The 21,937-nt window shown below is 45.9% G+C and overlaps 1 protein-coding gene across 3 annotated transcripts; it reads right to left on the bottom strand.

Moving 5' to 3' along the window:
* Positions 1–2,335: 2,335 nt before the first annotated feature.
* Positions 2,336–19,659, bottom strand: PTPN18 (protein tyrosine phosphatase non-receptor type 18). Of its 3 annotated transcripts, none has more exons than XM_019931774.3 (15): positions 19,506–19,659; positions 17,293–17,401; positions 16,929–17,131; positions 16,754–16,849; positions 16,602–16,640; positions 6,474–6,542; positions 5,674–5,736; positions 5,310–5,452; positions 4,856–4,922; positions 4,701–4,778; positions 4,519–4,608; positions 4,167–4,255; positions 3,280–3,488; positions 2,767–2,841; positions 2,336–2,541 (listed from the first exon to the last, which is right to left on the bottom strand). In XM_019931774.3, exons 1-15 carry the CDS (start codon positions 19,596–19,598, stop codon positions 2,474–2,476), a joined length of 1,491 nt encoding a protein of 496 aa, XP_019787333.1. In that variant the 5' UTR covers positions 19,599–19,659; the 3' UTR covers positions 2,336–2,473. The 3 variants fall into 3 exon arrangements, with proteins under 3 accessions (XP_019787333.1, XP_019787334.1, XP_004331059.1); XM_019931775.3 differs by having other exon boundaries at positions 16,929–17,128; XM_004331011.3 differs by having other exon boundaries at positions 16,929–17,005; positions 19,506–19,658.
* Positions 19,660–21,937: the final 2,278 nt, after the last annotated feature.

Genomic DNA, 21,937 nt, shown 5'->3' with positions numbered 1-21,937 from the left:
ATTTCTGGCTTTCAGGTTGGTTTACACTCTCAATGACACCTCCAGCCTCCTCTGCTATCAGCAGCCCCGGGGCCTCCTTCCTGCCTCTTTCCATCAAGATCTGCTCCAACTTTCACCTGTTTCCCATTGAACTGGGGAATCTCTAGTTTCTCTGCAATTCCTGGTTTCTGCTGGTCGAACTGCTTCTTGTGCAGAGACTTTACATACTTGAAAAATTAAGTCACTGTCACCAAGCACTTTGTGGTCAGGGAAGGCAGGTTTCACCCTCCTTCTACCAACATTCAAAGGGCAAATGATTTGTCTCAGAACCTGTATTGAATGCAGGGCCCTGGAGCTAATTATGGCCAAACACTTATTGAGCAGATGGTAGGCTCTTTATATTCTCTTTCACTGAATTCTCACAGTAACTGTGTGAGGGATGTGGCCTGGCTGAGCAGGTGGAGGCCTTGGTGGTCCACGCTCGTCACAGACACAGGCCAGCTTTCCAACAGCCTGGAGAAGGCACTGTGTTGGGGAGGAATGACTGGGAGTCCTCCTAGATAAACCTGACATTGTCAGACAGACACTGCCAGAAGGAAGATCACGTCGGGAGGGAGGCTTACAGAGCAGGATCAGGATTTTGAAGCATCAAGTGTAAATTTACTCATCTTTTTGTCTACCTGGCGTTCCATCTCATTTGAAGGTTATATGGCTAGGTGGCCCAGTGTCTGTCTGTCCAGCTGGAGATCTGTGTGGCTCACTGAGTATCTACCTGTCTAGATGGGGTCTGTCTGGCTGCTTTCTGGCTGGGGGTCTGCATGTCTGTCCAGTCATGGGTTTGTCTGAGGATCTTTTCAAGTTAGGAGTCGGTCTGTCCGGAGTTTATTTTTCCAGCTGAGTCTACTTGGAGGTTTACCAGTCTATCAGTATGAGGTCAGTCCACGTGACTGTGAGGCTAGAGGGCTGTCTTGCTGGCTGCAGATTTGTCTGCCAAGCTGGTGGTCTGTGTGCATCTGCTGTCCAGCTCAAGGGCTGGAGGCTTGTCTGGCTAGAAGCCTGTGTGAACAGCTAGGGGTCTGACTTGTTGGGGTCCAGTCATCTGTCCAGATGGGGGTCTACGCGTTCATCTGGTTTGGGGGTCTGTTCATCCAACTTGGGATCTAGCTGGCCAGTTAGCTTGGGGTCCATTTATTTCTCTGGCTGAGGATGGTGTGTCATTGTGGCTAGGAATCTATCTGTCCGACTAGGAGTCCACCCATCCAATGGGGTCCTATGTATCTGAGGGCTAGGAGCCCATCTGGCTAGCAGGGATTCCATCTACCTGAAGATTTGCAGTGTGTGTCCAACTGGCAGATGGTCTGGGTAGTGGAGGATCTGTCTGGCTCATGATGCTTTTTCTATATGAGGGTCCATCTGCCTATGTGACTTTTTCTATATGAGGGTCCATCTGCCTATGTGACTGCCTGAGTGTCCACCTGGGTGTCTTCCCAGCAGAAGATATATCAATTTCTCTGCCAAAATGGGGGGTCTGCCCACCTGTCTGCCTAGTTGGAAGTCTGGCTGGCTGGGTGGGGTGTCTGTGCAATCAAGGGTCCGTGTGGCTAGTATCTGCCTGGCTGGAGTCCAGTTGGCTAGTTGGGAGTCTGTGTGACCAGGTCTGTCAGGCTGTCTGCCCACATGGGAGTGGGTCTGTGTAGCTGGGAGGTCTGTCTAGCTGAGAGGACATCTGTGTCTATTCAGCTGGGTATCTCTTTACATCTGCCTGGGAGTCTGTCTAGCCAAGGGTTTATCTGGCTGATGTCCGTCTAGCTGCTTAGCTGGGGGAAGTGGTCTGTCTTTTGGGTGGTCTGTTTTGCATGGAGTGGTCTGTTAGGCTGTCAGTGGGTCACTCTCTCTGGCTGGAGGTCCACCCATGGACTGTCCCTCTGAAGGTCTGGCTGTCTAAGGGAATTGCTATATGCCTGTCCAGGTTGGGATTCCATCTGTCTGCCTGCCCATCTGGGGATCTTTTCACCTGTCTGAAATCAGTCTGCTTGGCTGTTGTTATGCCTGGCTTCCATCTGTCTGAATGGTGGAGGTCAACGGGGGTCCATCCATCTCCCTGTGTTATAAGCTGAGTGTCTGAGTGAGGGAGGCTCAGATACTGAGATGAACCAGTCCTTCAAGTGGTGAAGGGGACAGTCTCCAGAAGCGTATCTGTCCATCCTTCCCTTCACAGCCGGGAGCCCTGCCCGGACTCTTGGGGTTGAATTTATTCTTGAATATGCTCAGTGTAACCTCACCAGCCATCGTCAACCAACTACCTCCCCAAGCCTCACGCCTTGAACGTTATGATCACTGAGGCAAAGCCCCCATATTTTCCACACTGAGAAACTTTTATTTTGATTCAGCCCAGCAACCCCATTCCCAGCACGTCACAGAGTAGAGCACGGCCCTCAGCAGTCCAGGAACCCACGTGGACCAGGCACCCAACAGGCAGGCAAGGGCGCTGCACTCACACGCGGGTCCACTCGGCAGGCGGGTCCCGGGGTCCTTTAGGCCTTCCAATGCGCAGGTTGAAGCCTGGAAAAGGAAGGGCACCGTAGGGATCACGGAGAAGCTGAGGTGCAGAGAGGCAGGCAACTCGTGGAAAGTCACCCCCAAGCCTCCGGGCCCTCACGGTTTGCTGCTGACACATCCACAGGACTCCGAGGGCGTGTGTTTTCCTAACACCATCTTAAAGCCCCAAATGCCTGGGATTCAGTTAAAACTGTAGAGAGTCCCAGCGACCCAGGCTGTCTGACTTACCTAGCCCACCAGTCTGAGCTCCATCTACCACGTCCTCGTAGGCGCCAGGCCCTGCTGGGCTTTGGTCAACAGGAACTGCGGGCAGAAAACCACCTAACAGATCGGCTCAGGCCGCCCCTCGAAGTTCCGGAGAGCCACTCGGAGGCAAATGCGCATCCTCCCAGGCCAGAGAAGGCAGGCTGGGGGCCGGGCGCCGGGGCCCAGCAGGAGGGTGCGTGGCCAGGGGCGTGACCAAATCGGAGACCTCCGCCCAGACTAGGTGGTCGGGCCAGAGACCGCGGTTTGGCCCGGGACGCTTCCGGGCGTGACCAGAGGACGGGCGGTTGTCCCAGAGGCGTGGCCGGGGAAGCCAGGACGTCAGCCTCCGGGGCGTGACCGGGCCGGACTCGGTGGAGGGGGGGTGGGGGTCCTCGTGGCCTCCAGACCCTCCAGACCGCAGCCACAGGGGGTCGGGAGACGGAGCAGGTCGAGGCCAGCCCTCCCCAGCCCCGCGCCCGGGCCGCGTCGACTTACCGCGGCCGGGCAGCGGCCCGCGCCCGTCCTCCGCGTGCGCCTGGGGCCGCCGGGCGCGCGGCGTCACCTGGCTGTAGAGGGGCGTCTCCTCCGCGCCGCGCGCCCGCGCGCCCGCCCCTGTCCCGGTGCCCGCGGGGGCCGCGCGCTTCTGCACCACAGCGTACGTGTCGGCCATGGCGAGGCCCGGGGGCCCGGGTACCGAGATGCTCCTGCGGGTGGGGAGGAAGTGAAGCTGAAGCGGCGGCGCCGAGGCTGGGGAGGGAGGGGGCAGCGCGCTCGGCGCGCAAACCACCGGCTTCCTTCCCGCCCGAGGCGGCGCGCAGTTACGGAGCGAGGAGGTGGAGGTGGTAGCGTCTCTGGGGAAAGGGGTCTCGTCTCTGTGTCCCTAGCGCCCAGCAGGTTGGGTGGATGAAGGAAGGAAGGGGCCAGCCTGGCAGGTGAATGGGGCAAGATATTGGTATTGAGGATTGGTCATTTCTGTGTAGTTGTCTGTTGAATAAATGAATGAGGAAGTGACATCTAAAGAGAAGCAAGGGAGAGTCTCAAAATGGAGGGCTGGTCTCAGGGACCAAGGGCTGAAGTCTCTGCTGCACCCGACATGAGGCCTTACGGTTGGGTGGCCTCAAAAAATATCTGCTGAATTAACGAGTGGAAAAGCGAGGAGAGAACTAACATCGGGAGCTAGCCTGAGGGGCAGAGGCAATGGATCTCTGGGATTAAAGAATCATCTTGTGGAGGGTTCCCAGAGGTCAGCTGCAAGAAAGGGCCAGTGAATATTTGGTGAACTGAACGGCAAGGAAGGAGCTGGTGTTTCAAGGGTGAGGAAAGGGCCAGCCTCCAAGGACGAGAAAGTGAAAATGGAAGACTGAGGGGAGGGGGCTGGGTACCTGAGGACCCCGCCGGATGGGCGGGCTGTGGCAGGAAGGGTGTGGGAAGTCCGGAGGGAGAAGGCATCATCGTAGAGTGGGGCACAATTCTGGGGCAAGGCAGGAGGGAAAGGCATGAGGCTTCGGAGGACGCTATCCAGGCTCCTAGTGGTGCGAGGTCACTGTGGGCTCTGTGGGGGAAGCTTAAGAGGGGACAGTGATAAGGGAGCAAGGAGGAGGACAAAGGTAGATATCATAGTGCGTCAGTCCCTGCTCCCGGAGGGAGTCCAAGGGCTGGATGCTGGCGCTGGTGGTGGCCATAGACCTCTGCTCTGGGTCCTGGTCTCTGAGGATTGGAAGGGGGCCTTGGTACCTCCTTGAGGTTCTGGTAGTGAGGGCTGGCATTTTGGAGCGCTGAGAGGAACATCTGAGCCACTGTGTGGTACAGGAACCTGTACTGCTCCTGAAGGGGTGGGGGAGGGAAGAGGGGTCATCGAGAAGGAAAGACCAGAACAGGAGGGATATGTCCTTGGAACGAGGAGACCCGGCGCCCACCTCTGTCTGTATGGCTGCAGGCCGCTGCCTCCGAATCTCGAGGACCACACTGAAGAGGCTGAAGTTAGATGGGATCATCTAGGGCAGAGAGATGGGCACTTGAGCAGGACCTCATAGGCACAGGACCCACACTGCGCTGTATGCCCTCTTCATACCTGGGTCAGAAGCAGCTGTCTCACATAATCCAGGGTGCACAGGACACCTGTTCGCCCACAGCCCGCGCTGACAAGTGAGAATCAGAGTGAGCTTGGTCAGGGCCTGCCTGCAACCCCTTTTAAAGGGGGCATTTGGGGCTGGGGGTGAGGGCCTTAATGGAGTGTCCCCTGCAGCACTTTTTGATTCCCAGAATCCCAGATTATAATTTGAAAGGAAAACCTTTCTAATTGCTTATATTTGTTGAGCATCAACTGTGTACTTACTCCCTAGCAGTCTGTGCTCAATAAATACTAACCATTTCAGCTGCAACTTGAGCAAGTGTGGCCTCAGGTTTCTTGAAACAGGCACTCAGACTGTAAGACTGGCTCCAAGCCCTGCACTATCCTCCCTGTCCCCTCTCCACCACCATCCCCTCTGTCTCACCAGACCCCCATAAAGCCCATTTTCCTAAACCTGCAGTGGACACAGAGGGGGCTGGGGCCAGATCCCTGGAGGCGCCGGGCTTCCTCCACCATGGCGAGCACGTGGTCGGGATTGCTAGGGACCCCTCTGTCTGGCCAGGACATATACTGCAGCTGGTACACAGAGCGGGATTCCTGAAACATAGGAAATGAGGGGCAAAGAATAAAAAAAGAAAGAAATGCATTTATTGAGCCCCTGTTACATGTCAGCCCTAGTTCTCTACATCCTCCGTTTAAATGCAACAGATAATAACTGAAGAGATGGGTACTATTGTTAATGCACATTTTACAGATGAGAAAACAGAGACAGGAAACAGCTCTCCCTATGTAGGAGTCTCCTCCTCCCCTTTCAGTACCTTCTGGAAGGTGACCTGAAGAGTCCTGAGCGTAATGTCTGCATTCAGCCATGTCTCCCTTGTCTGTGGATATGGGGCATGTGAGAAGAGGGCAGAGAACAAAGATCACAGGTGCCAAAAGACATATTTACAAAAAACAAAGCATTTCTGATTAAAAATCAAATACAGGGAGTTCCCTGGTGGCCTAGTGGTTAGAATTCTGGGCTTTCACCGCCATGGCCTGGGTTCAATCCCTGGTCAGGGAACTGAGATCCTGCAAGCCATGCAGCATGGCCCCCCCCAAAAAAACAAAAGAAAAATCAAATACAAACAACATATTTTAAAAAATTAATTTAGCCCGAATATCTCCCATGGCTTTTGTGAAGGAAACATTTCACAAAGGGGAGAAAGAGGAACTATGATTAAATATCCAACAAGCTCATTTACAGTGAAACAAAGAAACGTCTTTTGTTCTAAAACAAGTTTCATTGTATTTATTCAATACCAATTGTATTTATGACTTATGAGAGATTTTCCTGAGTTCTTTTGAAAGGGTAAGGGAAATAAGAATTTTAAGAACCTAACCAGGCACATGAACATTTACAGAGATAACCATGATAGTAGTTAAAATGCAAAAACAGTATATAATGAGTTCTGACTATTTGCAATGCTAATACCAGAGCGCTCCCTGCAGTGTGAGTGGGACTGTGGGAAAACTGTTCAGGCCCAGCCCAAAAGCTTTCCACTCAGAATCATCTGTGAAATCTTCCACAACATCCGAGACTTCATAAAGTGCTGTTCCCACCTCTGCCCCAGCTCACCAGAGTGATGCAGAAAAGCCCAATCTGCAGTGGCTCCTGTTCTTGGGCCCAATAACGCTCACACTTTTTCTGCAAAAGGCAAGGGGAAAAGGGCAGAGAGTGAAGAGGGGGAGTCTGCCTCAAAGTTCAGATCAACACGTGCACACCCCGCATGGGACAGCTCAGGTTGCTGGTGGAAGCACAGACAACTGAAACTTCAAAGGAGGCCAGGCAGCAGAACCTCATCAGAGTAAACACAGACAGACTCAATGGAGATGTGAGCTTCTGACTGTGCAGGAGGAAGACAGTCCAGAATATTCTACTTCTGTAAGCAACTGAAAACCTGGACAAAATATATGAGCCACTATTTTCAGACACTGGTCCACAGCCTTGCAGGACTGTGATCACTGAACAACGGGAAACACATGAGTCAAACCTTATGACCTCCCCAGCTTACTGCCAAGAGGCAGTAACCAGGCTGCAGAACCTGGAGAGTTTGATGAGCCCACTGAGTTGAGGAACCAGAGATCTTGGCTCGGGGAGGCCAAGGCAGAGGTCTTGAGAGAACAGCACTATGCAAACAAAAGCAAAGAACTCCAGAAGTCTGCATAGGGGTCCCCTTAAGTCTTTAGCTGAATAATGATCTGGGCACATATGACATGAAACCCCATGAAGCTAGGAAGGAATAACTTCCCTTGAAGGAATAATAGCTAGGGAACTATAAGATGAACGTTTCCTAGGGCTCACAGTGGGACAGAAATAATTTACATTTCCTCCAGCCACAGTGGAGAGACCTGAGTGATTAAAAGGGGCATTCAGTAGGGAACCTGAAGGATCAAACATTGAAAGTAGAAGAACTTAGTTCTAGAATAAAGGCTTCTCTAGACTCGCCCTACAAAAGCTTAGAAACAAACCTTAAAATGATCAAATATCTAAAAGTAACTTAACTGCCTTCCACAAAAAGTCTAACACTTTTTAAAGGAAGGTAAAAAATCCAAAATTTACTTTTGTAAAATTTAAAATATTGAGCATCCAATAAAAATTTACTAGACATACAAAGAAGCAAGAAAATATAACCTATACCCAGGAGAAAAAGCAGCAGAAAAAGACCCAATAGAGATGAGGAAACAAGCAGACAAAGACTTTGAAACAGCCTTTATAAATATTATAAATATGTTCAAAAATGAAAAGGGAACCACAAAAGGGATGAAAGTGAAATAAAAGATATAAAAAAGACCTAAATGGAACTTCTAGAGAGGAAAAATAAAATATATGAAATAAAAAATTCACTGTCTAAGACCCATGAAAAGATGTTCAACATCAGTAATTATTAGAGAAATGCAAATCAAAACTACAATGAGGTACCGCCTCACACTGGTCAGAATGGCCATCATGAAAATGTCTACAAATAACAAATGCTGGAGAGGGTGTGGAGAAAAGAGAACCTCCCACATTGCTGGTGGGAATGTAAATTGATGCAGCCACTATGGAAAACAGTATGGAGGTTCCTCAAAAAACTAAAAATAGAGTTACCATATGATCCAGCAATCTCACTCCTGGGCATACATCCGGACAAAGCTATAATTTGAAGAGATACATGCACCCCTGTGTTCATAGCAGCACTACTCAAAATAGCTAAGACATGGAAACAACCTAAATGTCTATCGACAGATGAATGGGTAAAGAAGATGAGGTATATATATACAATATACTCAGCCATAAAAAAGAATGAAATAATGCCATTTGCAGCAACATGGATGGACCTAGAGATTATCATACTAAGGGAAGTAAGTCAGAAAGAGAAAGACAAATACCATAGGATATCACTAAATATCTAACATATGACACAAATAAATTTATCTACAAAACAGAAACAGACTCACAGAGATACAGAACAGACTTGTAGTTGCTGTGGGCAAGGGGGTGGGGAGGGATGGACTGGAAGTTTGGGATTAGCAAATGCAAACTATTATATATAGAATGGATAAACAACAAGGTCCTACTGTATAGCACAGGGAACTGTATTCAATATCCTGTGATAAACCATAATGGAAAAGAATATGAAAAAAAATTCACTCTCTAATAGCAGATTAGACACCAGAAGATCAGTGAACACAAAGGCATAGCAATAGAAACTATTCAAAATGAAAAAGAGAGAGAAAAACTGGGGAAAAAAACTAAGAGAGAGAATCAGATACCTGTGGAAATATATATCAAGTGGCCTAATGTATGTGTACCTGGAGTCCAGAAGGAGAGGAGAGGGGAGAATAGAAGCTATTTTTGAATAAACAATAGCTGGAAAATTTTCCAAATTTGATGAAACTATGAACCCACAGATCCAAGAAGGTCAATGAACCAGAGGGAGAATAATTATAAAGAAAGCCACACCAAGGTAGCTCATGATCAAATTGCTGAAAAACAATGATAAAGAAAAAAATCTTAAAAGCATCACACATAAAAAAGACACATTACATACTGAGGAATAAGGATGACAGCAGAATTTTGTTAGAAACTCTGCAAGCCAGAGATCAATGCTGTGACACCCTAAAAATGCTGAAATTAAAAAAACTTTCAGACAAAAGCTGAGAGACTTTGTCACAAGCAAAACTGCACTATGAGAAATATTATAGTAAGCTTTTCATACAAAAGGAACCAGGTGGAATACAGACCCACACAAAGGGATGAAAAGTAAAGAAAAAGGTAAATATGTAGCTAAATGTAAAAGGTATTTCTCATTTTTAACATCTTTAAAAGATAATCTAGTGAATTTTACCAAAAAAGGAGGAATTAATAGCAATCCTTCACAAACTTTTCCAAAAAATTGAAGGAACATTTGCCAACATATTTTATGAGACCAGTATTACTCTGCTACCAAAACCAGACAGATATCACAAGAAAAGAAAACTACTAAGCAGCGTCTCAAGAATATAGACAGAAGAATCCTCAACACAATATTAACGAAGGATTTTACACAGGATCAGGTGGGATTAATCCCAGGAACACATATATGAAAATCAATACATGAAGGTCAATCAATATCATATACCATAATAATAGAAAATGAAACAAAAACACATGATCAACTTAATAGATGCAGGAAAAAAATCTGAACAAAATCCAATACATTTTCATATAAAAATATGAAAGGAACTAGACATAGAAAGGAAATTCCCCATCTTGATTTAAAAAGCAAAACCAACAACAACAAAAAATATCTACCAAAACCTACAGCTAACCTAATACTTAATGGTGAAAGACTGAATGTTTTGTGCTTAAGATCAGGAACAAGACAAGAATGTTTGCACTTTTTTGTACTGGAAGTTGTAGACAGTGCAATTAGGAAAAAAGAAATGAAGGAAGGAAAGGAGGGAAGGTAGGAGGGAGGAAGCAAGAGAGAGAAAAAAGAAAAGGAAAGGAAAGGAAAGAAAAGAAAAAAAAAAGATAGGGAGAGAAGGAAGAAGAAAGAAAGGAAGGGAGGTTACCCAGATTGGAAAGGAAGAAGCAAAAGTATGTCAACTTGCAGATAGCATGATATTATATATAGAAAACCCTAAAGAATGCACACACACACACACACACACACACACACACACACACACACACTATTAGAACTAATAAGCGAGTTCGGCAAGGTTGCAGGATACAAAGTCAATATAGAAAAATCTACTGTATTTTCATATTTAAAAAACTATTATTTGCAATACCTCCCACCCACCCCCAGAATTGATAGATTCAATGAAATCCTTATCAGAATCCTAGAAGGCTTTTTGAAGATATGGGCAAGCTGATCTTAACATTAATATATAAACAATATGTTAACATTAATAAATGTGTTATGGATTCCCAAGACTGCCCTCAGGTTTGATGACTCAATAGGAGGGCTCACAGGACTCAGCATAGAGTTGTACTTGTGGCTACAATTTATCGCAATGAAAGGTTACAGGATAAAACAGCAAAGGGAGAAGGCGCACAGGGTGAAGTCTGCAGGAAACAGGGTGCCAGCTTCCAAGGTTCTTCTCCCAGTGGAGTCACATAGAATGTGCTTAATTCCTCCAGAATGAGTTGTGACCACACATGTGAAATGTCCACAGGGACATTTAGGAATTCAGTGCCCAGGGTTTTTACTGGGGGACTCTATGTGGTAGGTAGGCACCTCTGACTAGCATGTGACAAAACTTCAGACTCCCAGAGGGAAAGCAGATGTTCACATAAACCTACTGTCACATAGACACGTTGTTTGTATAAACAGTTTAGGCATGGTGAGCCACTCTTATTAGAAATCCAATTTCCAGTCAAGAGCCAACCTTGCAGGAAGTTCTTTTTAAGCATAATCATTTATGCCTGATATGTTAACTCTTTTCTGCATGGCAAGTGACCCAGAATAGCCAAAACAATCTTGCAAAAAGAAGAACAAATTTGGAGGACTCACACTTCCTGATTTCAAAACTTACCACAAACCTACAATACCGAGTAGTACTGGCACAAAGATAGACATGTCGATCAATGGAATAGAATTGGAGTCCAGAAATAAACCTTTACGTGTACACTCAATTGATTTTCAACAAAGTACCAAGACCATTCAATGGGGAAAGCACAGTCTTTTTAACAAATGGTGCTAGGACAACTGGGTATCTATAAACAAAAGAATGAATTTGGACCGCTGTCTTACACCATATACAAAAATTAACTCAAAATGAATCAGAGACCTAAACATAAGAGAGAAAACTATAAAACACTTAGAAGAAAACATAGGAGTAAATCTTTTTGACCTTTCGTTAGACAATGACTTGTTAGATACAACATCAAAAGCACATCAAAACAATAGATTGGAAGTCTTCAAAATTAAAAATTGTTTGTGCTTCAAAGGACACTATAAAGAAAATGAAAAGACACACCCACACAATGGAAAAAAATATTTCTAAATCATATACTGATAAGGGACTTGTATTCAGAAGAATTCTTACAACCCAATAATAAAAAGACAAATAACCCAATTAAAAAATGGGCAAAGGGGCTTCCCTGGTGGCGCAGTGGTTAAGAGTCCGCCTGCAGATGCAGGGGACATGGGTTCGTGCCTGGTCCGGGAAGATCCCACATGCTGTGGAGCGGCTGGGCCCGTGAGCCATGGCCGCTGAGCCTGCGCGTCCGGAGCCTGTGTTCCGCAATGGGAGAGGCCACAACAGTGAGAGGCCCGATTACGGCAAAAAAAAAAAAAAAAAAATGGGCAAAGGACCGAAACAAATTTTCTCCAAAGAAGACATACAAATGGAAAAATAAGCACATGAAAAGATGTTTGGTAAATGTAAACCACAAATCCACCTCATTAGGCAAATGCAAACCAAAACTGCAATGAGATACCACTTCCCATCCATTAGGATGGCTAATAAAAACAAAAGTGAAAACAGAAAATAACATGTCTTGGTGAGTGTTTGGAAAAATGGAACACTTGTGCATTGCTGGTGAGAATATAAGGTGGTCCAGCCACTGTGGAAAGCAACAACAACAAAATTAAACACAGAATTGCCATATGATCCAGTAATTAATTCTACTACCCAAAAGAATTGAAAACAAGGACTCAAAACAGATACTTATGTACTAATGTTCATAGCAGCACTATCACAGTAACCAAAAGGTAGAAACAACCCAAATGTCCATCAATAGGTGAATGGATAAACAAAATGTGGTACATACATACAATGAAATGTTATTCAGCCTTAAAAAGAATGAAATTCTGATACACTCTACAACATGGATGAACCTTGAAAACCTGATAAATGAAATAAGTCAGACACAAAAGAACAAGTATTGTATGACTCCACTGATATGAGGTACCTAGAAGAGGCAAATTAATAGAGACAGAAAGTAGAATAAAGGCTACCAACAGCTGCAGGAAGGGGAAATGGGAAGAAACTGTTAAATGGATACAGAGTTTCTGTTTGGGATGATGAACAAGTTCTGGAATTGGACAGTGGTAACGGTTTGCAACACTGTGAGTGTACTTAATGTTCCCAAATTGTACACTTGAGATCATTAAAATGGCAAAATTTATGTTATGTATATTTTACCACAACTGAAAAAAAAAAAAGACCCAATGAGTACAACTTCACATCAAACAGGATAGCAAAAATGAAAAAGACAGACAATAACAAGTGTTGGTAAGAATGTGGAGAAATTGGAACCTTCATACATTGCTGGTTGAAATGTAAAATGATATAGCCACTGTGGAAAACAGTTTGGTAGTTCCTCAAAATGTTAAAAATAGAGTTTACCATATGACCCAGCAATTCCACTTCTAGGTATATATCCAAGAGAAATGAAAACATACTTCTACACAAAAACTTTCACATGAATGTTTATAGCAGCAATATTCATAATTACCAAAAAGTGGAAACAGCTCAAATTCTATGAAGTGATTAATGGATATATAAAATGTGGTAGATCCATTCAATGGAATGTTATTCAGCAATAAGAATGGGTGAAGTATTGATACATGCTACAATATACATTAGCCTTAAAACACAACCTTAGTGAAAGAAGCCAGTCATGAAAGACAACATATCATATGATTCCAGTTATAGGAAAAGTCCAGAGTGGGCAAATCTACAGAGACTAAAAATAGATTAGTAGTTGCCTAGGGTGGAGTTTGGTAGGAAATGCAGCATGACTGCTAATAGATACAAGGCTTCTTTATGGGGTGATGAAAAGGTTCTGAAATTCATTGTGGTGATGACTGTATAACTCAGGAATATATTAACAACAATTGAATTGCACACTTTAGATGGATGAATTGTATCTCAATAAAGTTTTTTTTTTAAAGATAATCTGTAGGAAAAATAATAGCAGTGTGTTGTGTAGTATATTTTAAATTTGGAATCAAACCTAGGGCAACAATAGCTTGAAGCATGGAAAGAGAAAATTGAAATATGTTATTGTAAAGTTCTCACATTTTACATGAAATGATATAATATTATTTGAATATAGACTGTGATAAGTACACATTCCACTAAGAACACAAGCACATAATACAAAGAGGTATAACTAATAAGTGAATAATGACTGTGAAACAGAGTCATAAAAATTCGCAGTAAAAAAGAAGACAGAAAATAAGAAAGGAACAAAGAACCGATGGAACAAATAGAAAACAAATAGCAAAATCATAGATTTAGACACATTATTGGCACATTAAAGACTAAATACTCCAATTAAAGGCAGAGGTTGTCAGACTGGATAAAAAAGTAAGTGCCCACAATATGCCAGCTATAACAAACACAGTTTAAAAATAAAAATGGGGAATTCCCTGGAAGTCCAGTGGTTAGGACTCTGCACTTCCATTGCAGGGGGCATGGGTTCAATCCCTGCTCAGGGAACTAAGAGGCTGCAAGCCCCGTGGTGCAGCCAAAGAAATAAATAAAATAAATAAAAATGAACACAGATAAAAAGTAAAAGAATTAAAATAGAGATATCATGCACACTCTAATCTAAAGAAGTTTAAATGGCTATATTAATATCAAAGTACACTTTAGAGAAAGGGATATTACCCTTTTCCTTTTAGAGATAAAAGGGACATTACATATTGAAAACAGGATTGATTCATCAGGAAGACATAATCCTAACTGTATAAGCACTCAATTATAGAGTTGTAAAATATCTGAAGCAAAAACTGACAGAACTGAAAGGAGAAGTAGATAAATCTAAAATCAGAGTTAGAGATTTCAACACTCCTCTTTCAGCAAATAATAGGACAAGTAGATGAAAAAAAGTAAGAATAGGGACTTCCCTGGTAGTCCAGTGGTTAAGACTCTGCCCTTCCACTGCAGGGGGCACCCTTCCAGTGCAGTGGGCACAGGTTCGGTCCCTGGTCAGGGGAACTATGATCCCACATGCCACATGGCCAAAAAGAAAAAAAAAAGGTAAGAATAATAAGATTTGAATAATACTATTGAGAAACTTGTCCTAATTCACAGTTATAGAACAGCTGGAAGTTTCAACACTCCTCTCTTGGCAATTGATGGAACATTTAGAGAAAAGAAATCAGTAAGGATATAGAAGATACAGTAAAGATATAGAAGATATTAAAGTGTCTTTCAAAAAGACACAATCAATTTGACCTAACTGATATTTATAGAACACTCCACTCAACAAAGCAGAATACACATTCTTTTCAAGTGCACACAAAACATGTACCAAGATAGATCACATTCATGGCCACAAAACAAGTTTCAGTACATTTGAATCATATAAAGTTGTTCTTTGACCACAATGGAACTGAAAATTAATAACAGGAAGATATATGGAAAAGCCCCCAAATATTTGGAATTTAAGCACAGCCATGGTCAAATACCATTGGTCAAAGAAGAAATCACAAGGGAAGGTAGAAAATATTTTGAGCTAACTGAAAAAAAAGACACTACATACCAGTTTGTGAGATGTAGCTAGAGCACTGCATAGAAAAAAATGAATGATATTAAATACTTATATGTGGGGACTTCCCTGGTGGTCCAGTGGTTAAGAATCCATTTTGCAATGCAGGGGATGCCGGTTTGATCCCTGGTCGGGGAACTAAAATCCCACATACCACAGGGCAACTAAGCCCACGTGCCGCAACTAGAGAGCCCATGTACTGCAACTAGAGAGCCCATGTGCCACAACTACAGCCCACGCACTTTGGAGCCCGTAAGCCACAGCTACAGAGCCCACATGCTCCAGAGCCCGCCTGCCGCAACTACTGAGCCTGCGCACCACAACTAGAGAGAAGCTTGCGCACCGCAACTAAGAGCCCACGCACCGCAACAAAAAGATCCCCAATGCCGCAACTAAGACCCCATGCAGCCAAAAAGTAAATAAATATTTTTTAAAATACTTATATGTGAAAAAAATCACAAATCTATTATCTAAGCTTAAGGAACTAGAAAAAAAAAAGAGCAAGTTAAACCTAAACCAGAAGGAAGGAAATGATAAAGAGAAGAAATTAATGAAATAAACATTAAAAAAATAGAGAAAATGAATAAAACTCAAAGCTGCTTCTTTGAAAAAATAATAAAACTGATAAGCCTCTAGCCCAGAGATTGGCTAACTTTCTATAAATGGCCAGATAATAATAGTTTAGACTTTGTGAGCCATACAATGTACTTAACTTGCAACTACTGAACTTGGCCATTGTAGCATGAAAGCAGGTATACACACTATGTAAACAAATGAGTGTGGCTATGTTCTTATACATTTTTATTTACAAAAACAGGCAGCAGGACAGATTTAGTACAACAACTAAAGTTTGCTTGTCTTTATTCTTGCCAGACCAATGTAGGAGAGGGAGACAGACAGACGACCAACTATCAAAATTAGGAATGAAGAAGGTACATCACTACAGATTGTACAGACTCCATGATCAGCCAGCCATCCCGGGGCAGTACTTACCCCACCCCCAGCCCTGTCCATGGAGCACACCAGGATGCAGAAACCATGTGCCTTCAATGTTGACATACATTCTTTGAGTAACTAATTTATGCTAATGGGCAAAACAAAGATCCCTGCCCTCATGGAACTTTTCTTCTTATCAGGAAGACAGAATAAACAATATACATAACACATTTGTAGATTATCTTGTATGTTAGAAGTTGGTAAGAACTGTGAAGAAAAAAATGAAAGTAGGACAAGGGAAGGAGAGTGAGAGTGCTTGGAGTTCCAAATGGGTGAGATCCAGGAAGATCTCATTGAGGAAGTAGCATTTGAGCCAAGACCTGAAGGTGGTGATGGAGCAGGCCAAGGGGAAAATGTCCCAGGCAGTGGGAACAAAGCATAGGACCCGAGGCAGAACAAAGGCCAGGGTGGTTGGAGTGGAGTGAATAAAGGGGAGAAAGGTGGAAAGAGAGATCAGAGCTGTACTGGGGAAGCCACAGTTATAGGGCCTTATGGTCTATGGTATGGAATGGGGCGGGAAGATCAGCAGGAGAGGGGTTAAGCCCCATGAATAAAAGGTAAAAGATCAACAAAAAAATTAAAGATAGTAATAGTGGGCTTAGCAGAGGTACAGTGAGGGTCACACCAAGAACTGGGCCATTGAGTCATGGCATCAGGGAAGAGGAGCTAGCAAGATTTCTCCTGTCTCCTCTCTGCACAAGGATATGCATTCTAGGGGCTGAGGACACCTACCTGCCCATTTTCAATCTCCTGACAGGCCATCAGGATCACCTAGACAAGAGGGGTAAGGGGAAAGGGAGGAGATTTGGTTTAGGGGGTGTGGTTATCAGGGCCAAGGGAGGACCCAGAATGTTGGACATACCTCACACACCCCCAAAGCTGACCTTGACCCCAAACTCCCAGATCAGGCGCCAGAAGTCTAGCAAGGTGTGAGGCAGGGGTCCTTGCGTGGCGATGTAGGCCTGGCTTCCATCTGTGCCCTGGTAAAGGCTAAGTTCACTATGGAGATCCCGCTGTCCCCTCCACCACCTCTGCCCCTTCCCTAACGCCCAGCCTGACCCTGATGAAGTTGCCATTGATGTAGTCTCCATGTCCCTCTTCCTGGAGCAGGGAAAGGATCACTCGTGTCTTATCGTCTGCCAGCGGGAGAGGTGAGAAACGTGGAGTTTGTGGGTGACAGGGGCCTTGACGGCCTCCCAGATGAAAGCCAGCAGGGGACAGCATACCTAGCAGGGATCCCATCGAGGTGCACTCGCAGACTGCTGGAGAGAAATGCAGCCACAGCAAGGCCCTGGGAGGGAGAGTTCTGGGGGCCCAGTGGTGGCACGGGGATCCGGGCTAACACCTGCACTGCCTCGGGGTGTGGGCATGCAAAGCAGCACCGACTCCCTCCAGAAGGTCCCCACTCCCACCCCCAACTTACATGGCAGCACATCTTTGTAGCGGTTCTTCCTCACATTTTCTGGTCGACTGCCGGCCTCAGTGGAACACACGCTGTCTGTCTTCCAGGAGGCTGAGCGGGCCCGGATGTCCTGGTGGGAGGACAGAAAGAAGACCCGGGAGAGGGAGGAGAGAGCAAGAGAGGAGCCAGGTTAGGGTCCTGGGACACTGAGACTCTCACAGGGATACACAGCACGTGGCCTGTGAGAGGTGAGTGCAGTGCCCAGATAGCACAGGGCCTGCTAATTATGATTCCATAATAGTAGCGACTCAGAGTGCCTTCTCTGTGCCAGGCTCTGTGTGAGGGCATTGAACCACCTGCAAGGTCCCTCCAAAGTGGGTACTATTATTGACGTCCCCATCATGCCGGTGAGAAAGCTGAGGCACCACATGTTTGAGTGACTTGCTGAAAGTCCCACCCAGGAAGTGGCACAGTGAGTGAGTGAGTATTGAACTCAGACCTCTGAGCATCTACCCCCTGTACACTCAATGTGTATTTACATTGTATTGTGAACAATAATTGTAATATATTATGCATTTAAAATAACAAACATGGTGATACACAATATATAAGACAATATACAATGCATATGAATTATAATGAATAACACTACTTATGTAACTAGATACTATAGGTGCTTTACTACTGTTCCATTATTATAATTAGTGAATAGCATTACCATCATCAAGTATTCATAATCATGATGATAATAAGTAACACCTACCAAGCCCCCTGATGAGTGCAAGCCACCATTCTAAGTGTTCTTATGCCCATCAAGTCATTTACATCCTCGTGGACACACTAGTGTAGTGGGTACCACTATTAATATTTTTACTATATAGATGAGGAAACCAAGGCCTAGAGAGACCCAAAGACTCCTGTGAGTACAGGAGGCTGCCTGCAGGAGGGTGGCCTCCAGCAGCTGGCACTGCTTACTGTCCCAGACTGGACCCAGACCCGGATGGACATGATGTCATGTACTACCTGGATATTATGTTTACATTTATTATGTACATTTTCATATTGAATAAATTATATATTTTGCATTTATTATGCATTTCTTATATATGATTTTTATATTTGTGTAAATTTAGATTTATCTTAAACTTCTTTTATCTATTTATTACATATTTTATTACTTAGGAACTTCAATAACTGCTTATTTGATAAATTATAATTCTATGTTGTATTTATGTGTATTCTACTGTTTTAAGAAGTTAACTAATGTTATTGTGTAAATTATAGTTTACAATCATATTTATACATATTCACTATATATTTTCTATTTATTAATAAAATTATTTCATAAATGTTTGTTATCTATTTTTATTATACTCAACGATATATAGTCATTTATTAGATACATACATATATTTACCAAACTTATTTCTAAATTTGAGATGTCACCATATATTGTATTTGCATAGCACGTTTCCATGTTATTATATTTAAAATACCTCAGTACATGTAGATGCGATGCCTACGACGCTGCTGCGTTAGCATTCTTTACATACAGCTTGCACTACCCCATTGTAAAGTTTAGAATATTTATAACTAGTGACAAAGGCGCCTACAAAGTGAGAGCTCAAGATGTGCTAAGCGCTTTTTACCCACACCGGTTGTTTTAATCCTCAGGCCAGTTGAGTCATCAATGTCCGCATTTCACCCAAGGAGAAACTGAGGCCAGAGGGACCGGATAAAGCGCCACAGCGCCTATTAGAGCCGGCGTCCACACACTCGCCGCAGCGGGGCCTCTTGGTTCCTCTTTCCCCAGCCCCTTCCTCCCCAGGACCACAGGAGTGACTGCCTGGTCGCCTGGAGCGGCCGGGCGTCGCGTGTCCAGCGCAGGTGAGCGCCTGCCCTGCTCAGCAACCGGACGATTCTGGGAGCGCGGCAAGGGCGCAGGGACCCGAGGGCGTGTGCGGCCCCGCCCGACCCGGCCGTGGACATAGCCCTCTGGGACCTACTGGCAGAGGGTGAAGACAGACAGGGAGAGAGGGCGACAGAGAGAGGTGCTGGGGAGAGAAAAACAGAGATCTCGAGGCGAGGAGATGCCCCTGGAGGCCGAGAGAGAGACAGAGAGAGACAGAGAGAGAGAGGCAAAGCGCAGCAGGGCGCACAGGAGAACAGACGTCTGGACCATCCTGGGCAAGGAGCCGAAGCGCGGCGCGCTGCCGGCCAACTCGGCCACTCACGCTGAACTCGTAGGCGAGGACCGGCCCCTCCCGGACTCCCCGTGCCTCCAGTTGCTCCAAGAAGCTCCTCGCCGCGTCCAAGCTGCAGCTCATGGCGCTGCCGGCTAGCGATACCCAGACCACCTGTGGCGCTCCGCGCTCCCACCTAGCGTAGACTCCGTGGGAGGCTGCCGAGGCCCCGCCTCAGATCTCGCCAGCCAATGGAAGTGCGCAGCGGCGGACAGGGCGCTCCCCTCGGCCAATGACACTCAGAGCCCGCCCCAGCCTCGCCTACAGGCTCCCGGACCGGGGCGGCTGCCTGAGCGCTTGGTTCACCCGGGGTGGGCCAGGGACGTGGATCCTGCTCTGGCTCTTCCCTTTTTTATGGCCTCCGCGTGAGCTGGCTGAGTCCGCACGGTCCCATGGCCACTTCCTCTCTCTTGGACCCGGGGTCCGCGCCCGGGCAGGGCGGATGGCTGCATGCCCTCGCCCGGCCTCCCCGGCTCTGTCTTCTGGGAGCTAGGCTGTGTCCGGATCCGAGCCGGGGTGGCGTGGCAGCTGTGAGTAAAGACGGTCGCCGAGACCGAGCTGCAACTCCTGCCTGGCGGACCCCGGGTGGGGACCATCCCGCGCTTTGCGCTTCGGCGGGGTCCGAGGGAGGTCGGGGGAGGTAGCCGCGGGGGAAAATGACACCCGGGCACCTGGGCTGTGAGAAAGACTGAATCCGTGTATTTCCTGAGGCTCCTTCTTTTTCTGGGTCGGGCTAGGATGAACTGGGGGCGCCAGCATCCAGTCCTAATTTGAGGATTTCAACCCGCATAAACCTTCTGGGAAACTGAGAATCGAGGCTCTGGGAGTGGGTTCCAAGGGACTAGGTGTTCTCAGTGCTTTTAAGGGGCTTATTTTCTTTCGTCCCTTGTCTTCAGAAAATGTGGAGAAGACTGGAGGACAGCTGCTGTCCCAGCTCCCAGGGCTACCAAGGGGAGGCTGGAGAGAGCAGAGAGAAGCCTACGGCCCCTGCCAAGGATTGGCCAGTGTAGATGGGCTAGCCCATCCTTCACCTCGGGGGTGAGGAATGTGGACCTAATTCATCAGAGTTAAGTCAAGAACAGGCAAACTGTTTCTTAAAGGGCTTGGGTCTCTGGTCCTTGTCCCAGCTACTCAGTTCCGCTATGCAGGGTGAAAGCAACCATAGGCAACATGTAAAGGAATGAGCATGGCTTTGTCCCAAACTTCGTGGACTTTAAATTTTAATTTCATGTGTCACGATTTGTGTGTGTGTTTCCTGCAGTCTGTGGGTTGCTGACCCCAGTTTAAGTGACTGAGAGGTCAAAAAGCCAGTTAGTGGGGATGTTTCACTTATTGAGGGGTCAGTAGGAGTCACTGTTGACTCAGTGTTTATCACTGTCATCTTTGAGAATTCAAAGGTGGTCAGCAGTGATCACTGAGGATGGACATTGATAGTGAATTCATTGGAGGCCAGTGAGAGTTCCTTGGATGTTCATGGAGACTGTCAGTAGACGTCAATGGCAGTCACTGGGAGGTCAGTGAGAGACTGAAAGTAACTGAGGAGCCATTGGGACTTGGAATGTTAGTTTACTAAATAACTGAGGGGTCAAAAGAGTCAGGGAAGGTCATTGAGGACCCCTAACCAGGGCTCAATAGTGAATGTCAGTGGAATCACTGAGATTTCTTGGATGGTCATGGGTTCTTGAAGACTCAGGGTGGCAGGATACAGAAGTATCAGTGAACTTTGAGAAAATATGGAGGCCCACTGGAGGAGTCACAGAGACTCAAGTCCCTGAGTAATCATGGATACTAATGGCAGTCATTTGGGTATAGTGGATACCAGAGTAAAGGGGGAACAGCCACTGTGGGATCAAGAAAGGGCTTTATGGACCCTGCTGGTAGTGAATGTCATTGGATGTCAATGATCACTGGAAACCAGTGCTACCTGGGGAGCAGAGGCAACATTGAGGGTCAGTGAGCCATCCATATCACCTATGGTGATGACTGGGAGGCAGGGCAACTAACCCGCAACTGGGTTCTGGCACTCTGGGATCTTCTGTTCCACTAGGGGCGGAGGGTCTATTTGTCTGACAGGGTGGGGTGTATATGTCTATCTGTCCCCCTGGCTTAGGAGACATCTGTCTATCCTGAGGACCCACCTGCCTTTCTCATAGGCTGGGTCCTACTGGCAAAGAGTAAGTCTGTCAAGCTGAAGGTCTGGCTGGCTAGTTGACTGGGTAGTGGAATGTCTTTCCATTGAGTTAATGGTCTCTCTGTACAATTGTGGGGCTCTAACCTTGAGGAATTCTGTCTTTTGGTTGGCTGGAAGTGGGGTGGGAGGGGTGTCCATGTGTCTGGACACAGGTCTTTCTGGATGCCTGGCTGAGCACCTTCCCACCTGTCCAATAATCTGTCCATTTGTCTGGCTGTCCTGCTGTAGTCTC

This window comes from Tursiops truncatus, chromosome 7 (genome assembly GCF_011762595.2).
Source record: "Tursiops truncatus isolate mTurTru1 chromosome 7, mTurTru1.mat.Y, whole genome shotgun sequence".
NCBI lineage: Eukaryota > Metazoa > Chordata > Mammalia > Artiodactyla > Delphinidae > Tursiops > Tursiops truncatus.
This window is presented reverse-complemented; position numbering and strand designations above follow the sequence as displayed.